Here is a 10,817-nt window from a genome sequence, read left to right as displayed (position 1 = left end):
TTGTATTTTCATTACCTGACATTACATATTACTTCTTTTATTCCTCTTCCTTGTACATGACCAAAACGTAAACAAAATAAACAAAATTATTGCCAAGGTATAGAGGTATGGCTTAAAGAAAAGTTGCTGAACAGAGTTTGAGGAAATACCAAAAATATTAAAAAACCTCAGGGGACTGCAATGTGTACCACCTCAGGATAAATCCTTCAATTTAACACATAGAGAGGATGAAAAATGATGCAGTTTTTGGATATATACGTATATATTCTGAGATTTTATGTATATAATCAGAATCTATATTAAGATTAATCATACGTTTAACCAGAATATGATGCCACAGCAATATTCTAAATATTACTAAGAACAAGCCAATGTCAATCATATTTAAGATACAATTAATTCCAAAATAAAATTAATTAAAATAATGAAACTACCCAACTATCATGGTGAAACTACCCAGTTATCAAAGAAACAGGCACATGTGCATTCAGACTGCTTTGGCCCACTTATTATGGCCAACTTTTCTTTGATACATGGGATGGAATGTGGGTCCAATATTACAAACGCTGAAAACACGTCTTATGGATATAGAAATTCCCTTTGAGGGAGAGAGGTGTCTGGTTTAACAGAAAGAACCAGGAACACTTAGGATACTTACTGTCGAGATGACGCTAGTGGAGTTTAGCAGGTGACTCTTCAAGAAACTCGCTTTCTATCGGTACTGCATTTATTTAGGGGTTTTCCAGCTTTTTAGTACACACCAAATGTATTCACAAACATTCTCTGTAAAAGTCATTTGCATTTCCTTGTATTGCCCAGACATACCTATAAAACATAATTATTTAAAAAAAAAAAAAAAAAAGTAGAGCCCTTGTTTGCAGCCTAGATGAACCACTCCCTCTTCCAGAGTCCGTTACAGTGAGTACATGAGACAGCAGCATGGGCTCTATTATTCTAAATGGTAGGTGGAAGTCAGGCGATCCGCACAGAGCAGGAATCATCTGTCCCTGACCACCAACAAGCTTGGCACTGTCGGGGTTATTTCCACTCCTCCCTTCCCCAATCCGAAGATTGCACAGTCCCACGCTGGTATTACGCACATGGTCCAAGACTCCTCTGTCTCCTACGAATGTGAACATCCAAGGGGGGCTCCGGTTGCGCCGCCCTAGCCAGGGGACGTCTTCGCCCTCGGCTGCCATCTATCGGTCACCGAGCGGCCGCTTCGCCCCGGGCCCATCATGTCTGCTGCAGTTTGGCTCGCACCAGCGGCGCGACAATAAACAAGTGCCCCGGACGGGGCCCTGCACCCCTTCTGGAGCAGCTGTCTCAGAGACCCGGGTGATGTTTACCGACTTGCCACCTCCTCAGCGCCCGGGAGGAAGACGCGACTTTCTCTGAGTTTTTTTTAGAGACATCGGGCTGCCAGGACACGCCACAGGCGTAGAACGACGCTGTTGCTGCCCCCAAGACCCCCCAAAGGATGTGGGAGATAGAGAGTTCCAAATAATGACGATCGTGCGCCGCATCTGGGGAAAGGATAGAGAAAGAAATCCTACAAAGACCGTGAGGGAAGAAGCGGCCAGAAGGATGCGGGAGCCTTTCAAATACTAATTAGGGGCCGCAGCGGCGGCGGGCTCGGCGCGGGGACAGCGGCGGCTGGATCCCAAGCACGGTGGTCGCTGCTGCACGGGGGGCGGAGGACAGCGCAGGAGCTGCAGCCGCCGCCGCCGGAGCTGTTGAGGGGCCGGTGCCACCTTCGCTCGCCCCCTCACTACCATGTACAGTGTGCGCTGCAAGAAGAAGGCGGGAGATGCATGCACACCCACGCGACCCGCTTCTTCTGGCTTGTCCCCGGGCGTGCGCCACTGACCAGGGGGGAATGTGGTGAAGACGGCGAGTAGGAGAGCTGAGGGGGGAGGGGAGGGCCAGCCGGCGTGAACCCAGGCCCGGGGGTGCTTGGAGCTGGAGGTAGCTGGAGGGGGCGGCGGCCACGGCTGGGTCGGAGAAAGTTGCCCCCTGTGCAGATGGGAACTGTAAGTACCCGCCTGGTGGGGTGCAGCGATGAGTGCCGGAGACCCTGCGATCGCTCCAGAGCACGGATGGGAGCGAGTGTGTGAGCGAGCATGAGAGTGAGCTGGTGCGAGCGCTCGGCGGGGCTGACCGTCACGTTGGCGGGACCGGTGGTGCCAGGCAGCCTTCTCATAGCCCCCTCCTCCCGCTTCGAGCCTCCCCTCCCCACAGCTCCCTCTCGTCGCCCCGCCCGGCTCCTGCTCCGGGCCCCTACCGCGAGGCGCCTCCGGAACGGGTCCTCGGCCGCCCCCTCCCCCAGCGTTACCATCCCGCCGCTCTCGATCGCCCCCCGCTACCCCCCCAACCCTGCTGCCCGCTCCGACTACCGCGGAGAGAGCCCGGGAGAGTCGTTTGGAGAGCCCCGGAACCCGCGGTCGCCACCGCGGCGGCGGCCACGGCTAGCGGTGTCCAGGCGTCTCTTTCCTCCAGCCGCTCGGACCCTACCGCCCGCTGCCTCCTCGCCCTGCCTGGGATTCAGAAACCCAGTGCACACCCCAAAGAGGTTTTATTTATTTATTTTTTTAAGGGTGGCTATGATGAGTGGGCCCTGGAAATGTGAGACGGGGTAAGTCTGCGTTTACTTTGCAAAAGAGGTTCGTGTGTGTGCGCGCGCGCCTGTGTTAGTGTGTATGTGTGGCCTGGTGGCTTTTTTCCCTCTCCTCCCTCCCCTTCTTCCTTGCTTCTCCTTTCCTTCTCTTTGGGGCGGGCTGGGGGAGGGGAGCCTCGCGTCCTGGAACTCCGGGTGCTTCTGCCTGGGCGGCTGTTGGAGCAGCTGTGCCCTGAGCCTCAGTCCGGCCTGGGTGCTGGGCTCCAGCCTGGGTGGCTCCATGCTGATTAATGCAGGGTTGTTCAGGGCGGTGATCCAGTGTTTAAATTCTTTGGGGGAAAACAAATACATTTCCCCGCCCCCGCTCGCAAAAAGAAAGATAAGAAAATAAAATAAAGATCTGATAATTTGAGAATATGCGGTGCACTCGCGAATTTGCATCGGAGGTGCGTTTCCCAGTGAGAACGTCAGCCTTCCCCGGGTCATTCAACTTTATTTTCTCAAATTTTCGGTCTCATTTGATGGCAAGGAGGAGGGGAAAGGGAGTAGGGGGGGAAGAAGCTCTTCGACCCTTGCAAACCAGAACTGAATTAAAGTTGTAAACGCTCGAGTTTAATACTGGCTGGACGCAATTTGCAGTGGGCTCTCAGATGCAGAGGGAAGCGAATGGGGGCGGGGAAGCACCGGGAGGGAGAGGAAGGGGACCCAACCCCGCTGAATGGATGTGCAGATTTGCTCCAGCGGAGAACCGAGATTTCAAGGTAAACCTTTTGCTTTCAATAGGGATGTATTTGATGCTTTTAAGCTGGGAAGACATTTGCTGTTAACGTTGGGAGGTCGAGGATACTTGTGAGGTTTATACCTGTGGTTCCGATTCGTCTCGACACGTCTGGGTGGCCACACGTGAATGATTCCAAGGCACACTTACACATGTGCGTGTGATTGCAGGGGCGTTTAATAACACGGGCTGGAGTCGACTTGGGGATCAGGGATGAGGTCTCCAGGCTTGAACCCGTTGCCTCAGAAACGTCTTGGCTTTAGTTTGGGGTTGTGATTCGACATCAGAATTCCGTAGTGAGAAAGAGCAAGATTGACCAGAAAAAAAAAAAAAGCATAGGTTCCCAGAGCCCAGCATTAATATCAAATGCCCCCTCCCATTCCGCCGCTCCGCTCGCTAACCAACGCCACACACACTCACACACTCGCATTCCATTTATACCCTTCCTTTAAGACAGTTACTCCATTTATGCCCTTCCTTTAAGAGTGCTGCTGTTGACCAGAAGTAGGAAGTCGAAGGAAGCCTTCAAGGGGACAAAAAGAAATCAAGAAAGAAATGGGGGAGGGCGAGGGAGGGAGAGATTGATTCCTTGGCAAAATGCAATTCGGATATTAAAGCACTGACCTAAGTCACTTGCTGTCCCTGCCTTCCGCCTTTCCATTTTGCCTCTTAATCAGCCCCCCCAGGCGCCCTTTCCTTGAGGGAAAAAAATAGGGGGAGGGGGCATTGAAATAAAATGTAATAAGCAACTCCAAAGATGATGATGCTGTTGTGGCGGTAGCGGATCCAATCCTTGCTAATTCATGAGGGTCAGTTTCACATACCGTGGCAAATAGAGGCGGACCCAAGGTAAGGGAGGCTTCGGCGCTGGTCCTTGGTTTACTCCTAGCCGATTCTGGGTGAGCGTAGGCACGTCCTTTTTAAACTCAAGGTATCTGTAGGTGTTCCGAGACTGGGGGTGTCTTCCCTGACTTCTTTGTAATCCACCGTGCAGAACTGTTTCAGTGGCTTAAAGATGCGTGTTGGTAGCGTCGCTGACATGATCAATGAGCAGAAGTGGTCTCAGGGCGCTCTCAGGGAAGCGCTGCTAAGTGGCACCGTGCATGCAATTAGGACGCTGATGTGTTCACCAGCGTGGTAGGGAAGTCCACCATCAAAGCAACCGCGCTCTCCTTTTTCTCCATTCTCAAAGCGCTGAAAGACAATTGGTGATTTAAGAGCTTCTCAGGCTCCTTTTGATGCATTCTCTTACATCCCTTTTTGCCTCTGAAAAGTATTCTTTAGGTTCCCACCCTGGCATTTCCAGAGATGGTTTAAAATAGCCCAAGTATTGTAGCTTCTGCCTTCCTGTCAAAATGGGAGACCTTAATGGGGAACTGTTAACTGAAGAGGTTCTGAGAGAAAGGAAGGGGGGCTGGGTCCAGGTGAGGTGGGGAACCGTGTAAAATGGGGCTTCTTTTCTCTTAAATTAGAACCATGAAACTAAACTGACAGCCATTTTATGTATATTTGTGGATTGGTTTTGAAAAGGGGGGAGCAGAGAAGAACATAGAGATGGAACTTTGTTTAACCTGCCCTTCTGTTGGAAAGAGCAGCATGTTTGTGGTGTGCTCATTATAAAATGCAATCAACCTTTAAATCCAGATGAGTATCTGAATTTTAATAAAATCCAGAGAATGTCCCTGTTCCACTGGTGGGGGGTTGCCATTTATATATCCCCTTCTTCTGGATTTCAGAGTAATACTATTAAAGGAGACATTAGGCTTTCTAATTCCTGAAATTTTTGTCATATTCTGTTGTTTCCTTGTCTCCTCTCTCTCTTACAGGAGGTAAAATGCACACTTGCTGCCCCCCAGTAACTCTGGAACAGGACCTTCACAGAAAAATGCATAGCTGGATGCTGCAGACTCTAGCATTTGCTGTAACATCTCTCGTCCTTTCCTGTGCAGAAACCATCGATTATTATGGGGAAATCTGTGACAATGCATGTCCTTGTGAGGAAAAGGACGGCATTTTAACAGTGAGCTGTGAAAACCGGGGGATCATCAGTCTCTCTGAAATTAGCCCACCTCGCTTCCCAATTTACCACCTCTTGTTGTCCGGAAACCTTTTGAACCGTCTCTATCCCAATGAGTTTGTCAATTACACCGGGGCTTCAATTCTGCATCTAGGTAGCAATGTTATCCAGGACATTGAGACAGGGGCTTTCCATGGGCTGCGGGGTTTGAGGAGATTGCATCTGAACAATAACAAACTGGAAATCCTGAGAGATGATACCTTCCTTGGCTTGGAGAACCTGGAGTACCTACAGGTCGATTACAATTACATCAGCGTCATTGAACCCAATGCTTTTGGGAAACTGCATTTGTTGCAGGTGCTGATCCTCAATGACAATCTCTTGTCCAGTTTACCCAACAATCTTTTCCGTTTTGTGCCCTTAACGCACTTGGACCTCCGGGGGAACCGGCTGAAACTTCTGCCCTATGTGGGGCTGCTGCAGCACATGGATAAAGTTGTAGAGTTGCAGCTGGAGGAGAATCCCTGGAATTGCTCCTGCGAGCTGATCTCTCTGAAAGACTGGTTGGATAGCATCAGCTACTCGGCCCTGGTGGGGGATGTGGTTTGTGAAACTCCCTTCCGATTACACGGCAGGGACTTGGATGAGGTATCCAAGCAGGAACTTTGCCCAAGGAAACTTATTTCTGACTATGAGATGAGGCCACAGACGCCTTTGAGCACTACGGGGTATTCCCATACCACCCCAGCCTCAGTGAATTCCGTGGCCACTTCTTCCTCTGCTGTTTACAAACCCCCTTTGAAGCTCCCTAAGGGGACTCGCCAACCCAACAAGCCCAGGGTGCGCCCCACCTCTCGGCAGCCCTCCAAGGACTTGGGCTACAGCAACTACGGCCCCAGCATCGCCTACCAGACCAAATCCCCGGTGCCTTTGGAGTGTCCCACCGCGTGCACTTGCAACCTGCAGATCTCTGATCTGGGCCTCAACGTAAACTGCCAGGAGCGAAAGATCGAGAGCATTGCCGAGCTGCAGCCTAAGCCCTACAATCCCAAGAAAATGTATCTGACGGAAAACTACATTGCTGTCGTCCGCAGGACAGACTTCCTGGAGGCCACAGGGCTGGACCTTCTGCACCTGGGGAACAACCGTATTTCCATGATTCAGGATGGTGCTTTCGGGGATCTCACCAACTTGAGGCGCCTCTACCTGAATGGCAATAGGATCGAGAGGCTGAGCCCAGAGCTGTTCTATGGCCTTCAGAGCCTGCAGTATCTCTTCCTGCAGTACAATCTCATACGGGAGATTCAGTCTGGGACTTTTGATCCCGTCCCCAACCTCCAGCTGCTATTCTTGAATAACAACCTCCTGCAGGCCATGCCCTCAGGGGTCTTCTCTGGGCTGACCCTTCTCAGGCTAAACCTGAGGAGTAACCACTTTGCCTCCTTGCCGGTGAGTGGAGTTTTGGACCAGCTTAAGTCACTTATCCAAATCGACCTGCACGACAACCCCTGGGATTGTACCTGCGACGTGGTGGGCATGAAGCTGTGGGTCGAGCAACTCAAAGTGGGCGTCCTAGTGGACGAGGTGATCTGCAAGGCCCCGAAGAAATTCGCCGAGACCGACATGCGCTCCATTAAGTCCGAGCTGCTTTGCCCAGACTATTCAGACGTGGTGGTTCCCACGCCCACACCCTCCTCGGTCCCGATTCCTGCGAGGACCAGCGCTGTGACCCCTGCCGTCCGGTTGAACAGCACCGGGGCTCCAGCGGGGTTGGGTGCAGGCGGAGGCGCGTCGTCGGTGCCCTTGTCCGTGTTAATCCTCAGCCTCCTGCTGGTCTTCATCATGTCCGTCTTCGTGGCCGCCGGACTCTTCGTGCTGGTCATGAAGCGCAGGAAGAAGAGCCAGAGCGACCACACCAGCACCAACAACTCCGACGTGAGTTCCTTCAACATGCAGTACAGCGTGTACGGCGGCGGGGGAGCGGGCGGCCACCCGCACGCGCACGTGCACCACCGCGGGTCGGCGCTGCCCAAGGTGAAGACGCCGGCAGGTCACGTATACGAGTACATTCCCCATCCGTTGGGCCATATGTGCAAAAACCCCATCTACCGCTCGCGAGAGGGCAACTCGGTGGAGGATTACAAAGACCTTCACGAGCTCAAGGTCACCTACAGCAGCAACCACCACCTGCAGCAACAGCAGCCTCCGCCGCCGCAGCCACCGCAGCCCCAACCGCAGCCCCCGCCACAGCTGCAGCTGCAGCCGGCGGAGGAGGAGAGGCTGGAAGGCCACCACTTGCGGAGCCCCGCCTACAGCGTCAGCACCATCGAGCCCCGGGAGGACCTGCTGTCACCGGTGCAGGACGCCGACCGTTTTTACAGGGGCATTTTAGAACCAGATAAACACTGCTCCACCACCCCCGCCGGCAACAGCCTCCCGGAATATCCCAAATTCCCCTGCAGCCCCGCTGCGTACACTTTCTCCCCCAACTATGACCTGAGGCGCCCTCATCAGTATTTGCACCCGGGGGCAGGGGACAGCAGGCTGCGGGAACCGGTGCTCTATAGCCCCCCGAGTGCTGTCTTTGTAGAACCCAACCGGAACGAATACCTGGAGTTAAAAGCAAAACTAAACGTTGAGCCGGACTACCTCGAAGTGCTGGAAAAACAGACCACATTTAGCCAGTTCTAAAAGCAAAGAAACTCCCTTGGAGCTTTTGCATTTAAAACAAGCAAGTAGACACACACGTGAACACATTTGAATAACTGTGTCGTTTCAGCGTTTAGGGTGAAGTGCCTTGGCACGGGATTTCTCAGCTTCGGCAGAAGATACGGAAAGGGTGTGCGATTTCCTTTTAATTTTTACACATGGGAAACGTTTGTGTAAACTGGGCACATCGCTTTCTCTTCTGGCTCGTGGGGGAGGAGCGGAGGAGGGCTTTACGAGGGCAGTTTGCTGCGCGGGTGACTTGTTCAAAGGTCGCAGTCATTTTTTGTAGTGGTTGGAAGTGCTAAGAATGGTGGAAGATGGCAGCGCATAGATTCTTCTCTTCCTTCATTTTACTCCCTTCACCTCCCTTTCTCCCCCCTTTAAGCCATGGTGGGTCTGAATGGCTTTTGTGGAGAGGTTAGCACACCCCAACTTTCATAGGAAGTTTGTTCTTTCTCCCTCCCCTCCCCCCTCTTTGCTTCCTCCTCCTCCTTCCTTCTCATCCTTTCCTTGTTTTTAAAGGATGTGTTTGTATGCATTCTGGACATTTGAATTAAAAAAAAAATGTATTGTGATCTTGAAAAGGATCACCATAGATGTGGACAAATCATTAAAAATTACAGAGCTATATGATCCATAATTGATTAGTCAAAATAACTTATTGATGAAATATACAAATATTTTATTGTAGCACCTATTTTTATATGCACATTTAGCATTCCTCGTTCCTTCACTATTTAGCCTATGATTTCGCAGAGGTGTTGCACTGTTACTAAGATCTGCGTTTCCAAAACTGAAGTGATATCAGGAAGACATTTTAAATCCTTAAAAATGTTGAGTACTTAAGGACAAAGTCTTTATAAGCCGATGCAACCCACCCAATTGGATCAGTATTTGAAAATAAAAAAGCTGATAGTATCCCAATGTATCACGGAAAAAATATATAGGGCAATGAATTGGGCCATGCAAGGGAGAATTGTGGGTAAGGTTTTGGTTTCATTAGCGAAGATTTAACAATATTTTTATTAGTGAACCAAAATGATATATTGATTTGACTACTATTGTAGCCGATTTTCAATTATTTAACCAAACCCAGTTGCATTTGTACAGATCCACATGTACTGGCACCTCAGAAGACCAAAATGATGAACTGAACAAGTCTCTATACAGTGTCTGTCTTAATTCCTGTGGGCAGCAAGCAATGGTGATAACCACAACCAGGATCTCTGTAAGATGAGGGTTCTGTTGTTCAGTCTCATATGTACCCCAGCACATGTAATTTTTTAAATAGTTTCTGAATAAACACTTGATAACTATGTCAAATATGAGGGATTGAAGTAATGATTACTTAAAGTGCAAAAAAGTTAACTACGTGTGTTTGATGGAATCTCCATTCTTACCAATTGAACAGCAGTAGCTAAACTTTATTCTTGATAGAAAACATTGACCCCTAATTATCAAAATATTAAAATATAAATATATACATATGTAATTTATGCCTCTGTTGGTTCAGGAAAGTATGTTTTTCTGTTGTGCCGCTTAACTGTTCATTAATTATAGTTCAGTTGTACACCTTGTTTCCTTACTGAAGTATTCCCCTAACACATGAAGCATGGTAAGTAATCGATTGCATATTCACTTTTCTCTCAATATTATGTATTTTGTCATATGGGTATTCATTTAGTCTATGTTTTCCATAGTTTTCATATTTTAACTTTGTAAAACTAACCACTATGATGGATAGTGTATGTAAAGTTGATCTATATTGTAGATGCTCAGAATGTTGGTGGATATGAGCTGCTCTCCTCTGAATAAGGTTTGCTGGTGAATTTAGGTTAGAATTTAAGGATAAGAAATGTCTGAGTTTCTCTTAGACTTGTAGAGCCACGCGCATCAAGGCTATTGGTGGATCTCCCTATAATCTCACTTGGAATGTGCACAATATCAAGGGCTGTTCATGAACTTTGTGTTTAAGGAACAATTTCCATGGCATTCTGCCACAAAGAGGCAGCATTCACCCACGAGTAAGTTGACAGTAACTACTTGAATTTAGTTCGAACAGGTGGTAACAGTTTCCCAGAGGGTTAAAAAAAAAAAAAAATACAGTGCTACATTGACCAAGTGCAGTAAGTTATCAATATTCTTTGCAACATTTTCCCTTCCATTTTTTTTCCAGAGGGGAAAGGAATAAGCTTAATAATGTCATGATATTATCATGAGAAAAAAATATATCTCTTGCTCTTCATCTACCTCCTCTATATTAGATCCAGGATTAGAAAAGAAAAAATAAATACCTTAGAAGCATTTGACTTTGCAATTGGGATTGTTATCCTTCACAAGCTCAGTTATTTGTTTTTCTTTTAACAATGTCAATATCTCATCTTCAACCTTATTATATATAGATATGTCAGTGTTTTATAGATTATAAGATATTAATGTAAAATGGAATCCTCCATATAAGGTTTATTTCCAAATTGATGCATAAAACAATAAGATAAGAATTCTCTGTAATTAAAGATGTAGTTCTGGACAGCATAAGTAACTTCCAAAGAAAGATGAATGATGTATTTACAAAGGTTTAAAAAAATTATTTTTATCAAACCGGTATTATTTCATATAATTTTCACGTGTACTCTCTTTAGGTGGTTAATTTCTACCTTTACGCTGCCTTCCTAAAGTGTTCAACTTTTTTTTTT

General features: G+C 48.3%; 1 protein-coding gene across 6 annotated transcripts; it reads left to right on the top strand.

Moving 5' to 3' along the window:
* The first annotated feature begins 1,537 nt into the window (after positions 1-1,537).
* SLITRK5 (SLIT and NTRK like family member 5) lies at positions 1,538-9,444 on the top strand. 6 transcript variants are annotated; one of them, XM_012805107.2, is made up of 2 exons: positions 1,538-2,033; positions 5,222-8,460. In XM_012805107.2, exon 2 carries the CDS (start codon positions 5,230-5,232, stop codon positions 8,101-8,103), a length of 2,874 nt encoding a protein of 957 aa, XP_012660561.1. In that variant the 5' UTR covers positions 1,538-2,033; positions 5,222-5,229; the 3' UTR covers positions 8,104-8,460. The 6 variants fall into 6 exon arrangements, with proteins under 6 accessions (XP_012660561.1, XP_003789758.1, XP_012660564.1 ...); XM_003789710.2 differs by lacking the exon at positions 1,538-2,033 and adding an exon at positions 2,104-2,635 and having other exon boundaries at positions 5,222-9,444; XM_012805110.1 differs by lacking the exon at positions 1,538-2,033 and adding an exon at positions 3,049-3,378 and having other exon boundaries at positions 6,048-8,460.
* Positions 9,445-10,817: the final 1,373 nt, after the last annotated feature.

Source organism: Otolemur garnettii, unplaced genomic scaffold (assembly GCF_000181295.1).
Source record: "Otolemur garnettii isolate 467f Iridium unplaced genomic scaffold, OtoGar3 scaffold00036, whole genome shotgun sequence".
Classification (NCBI taxonomy): domain Eukaryota; kingdom Metazoa; phylum Chordata; class Mammalia; order Primates; family Galagidae; genus Otolemur; species Otolemur garnettii.
The sequence above is the reverse complement of the archived record's forward strand: the minus strand, read 5'-3'. Positions and strand labels throughout refer to the sequence as shown.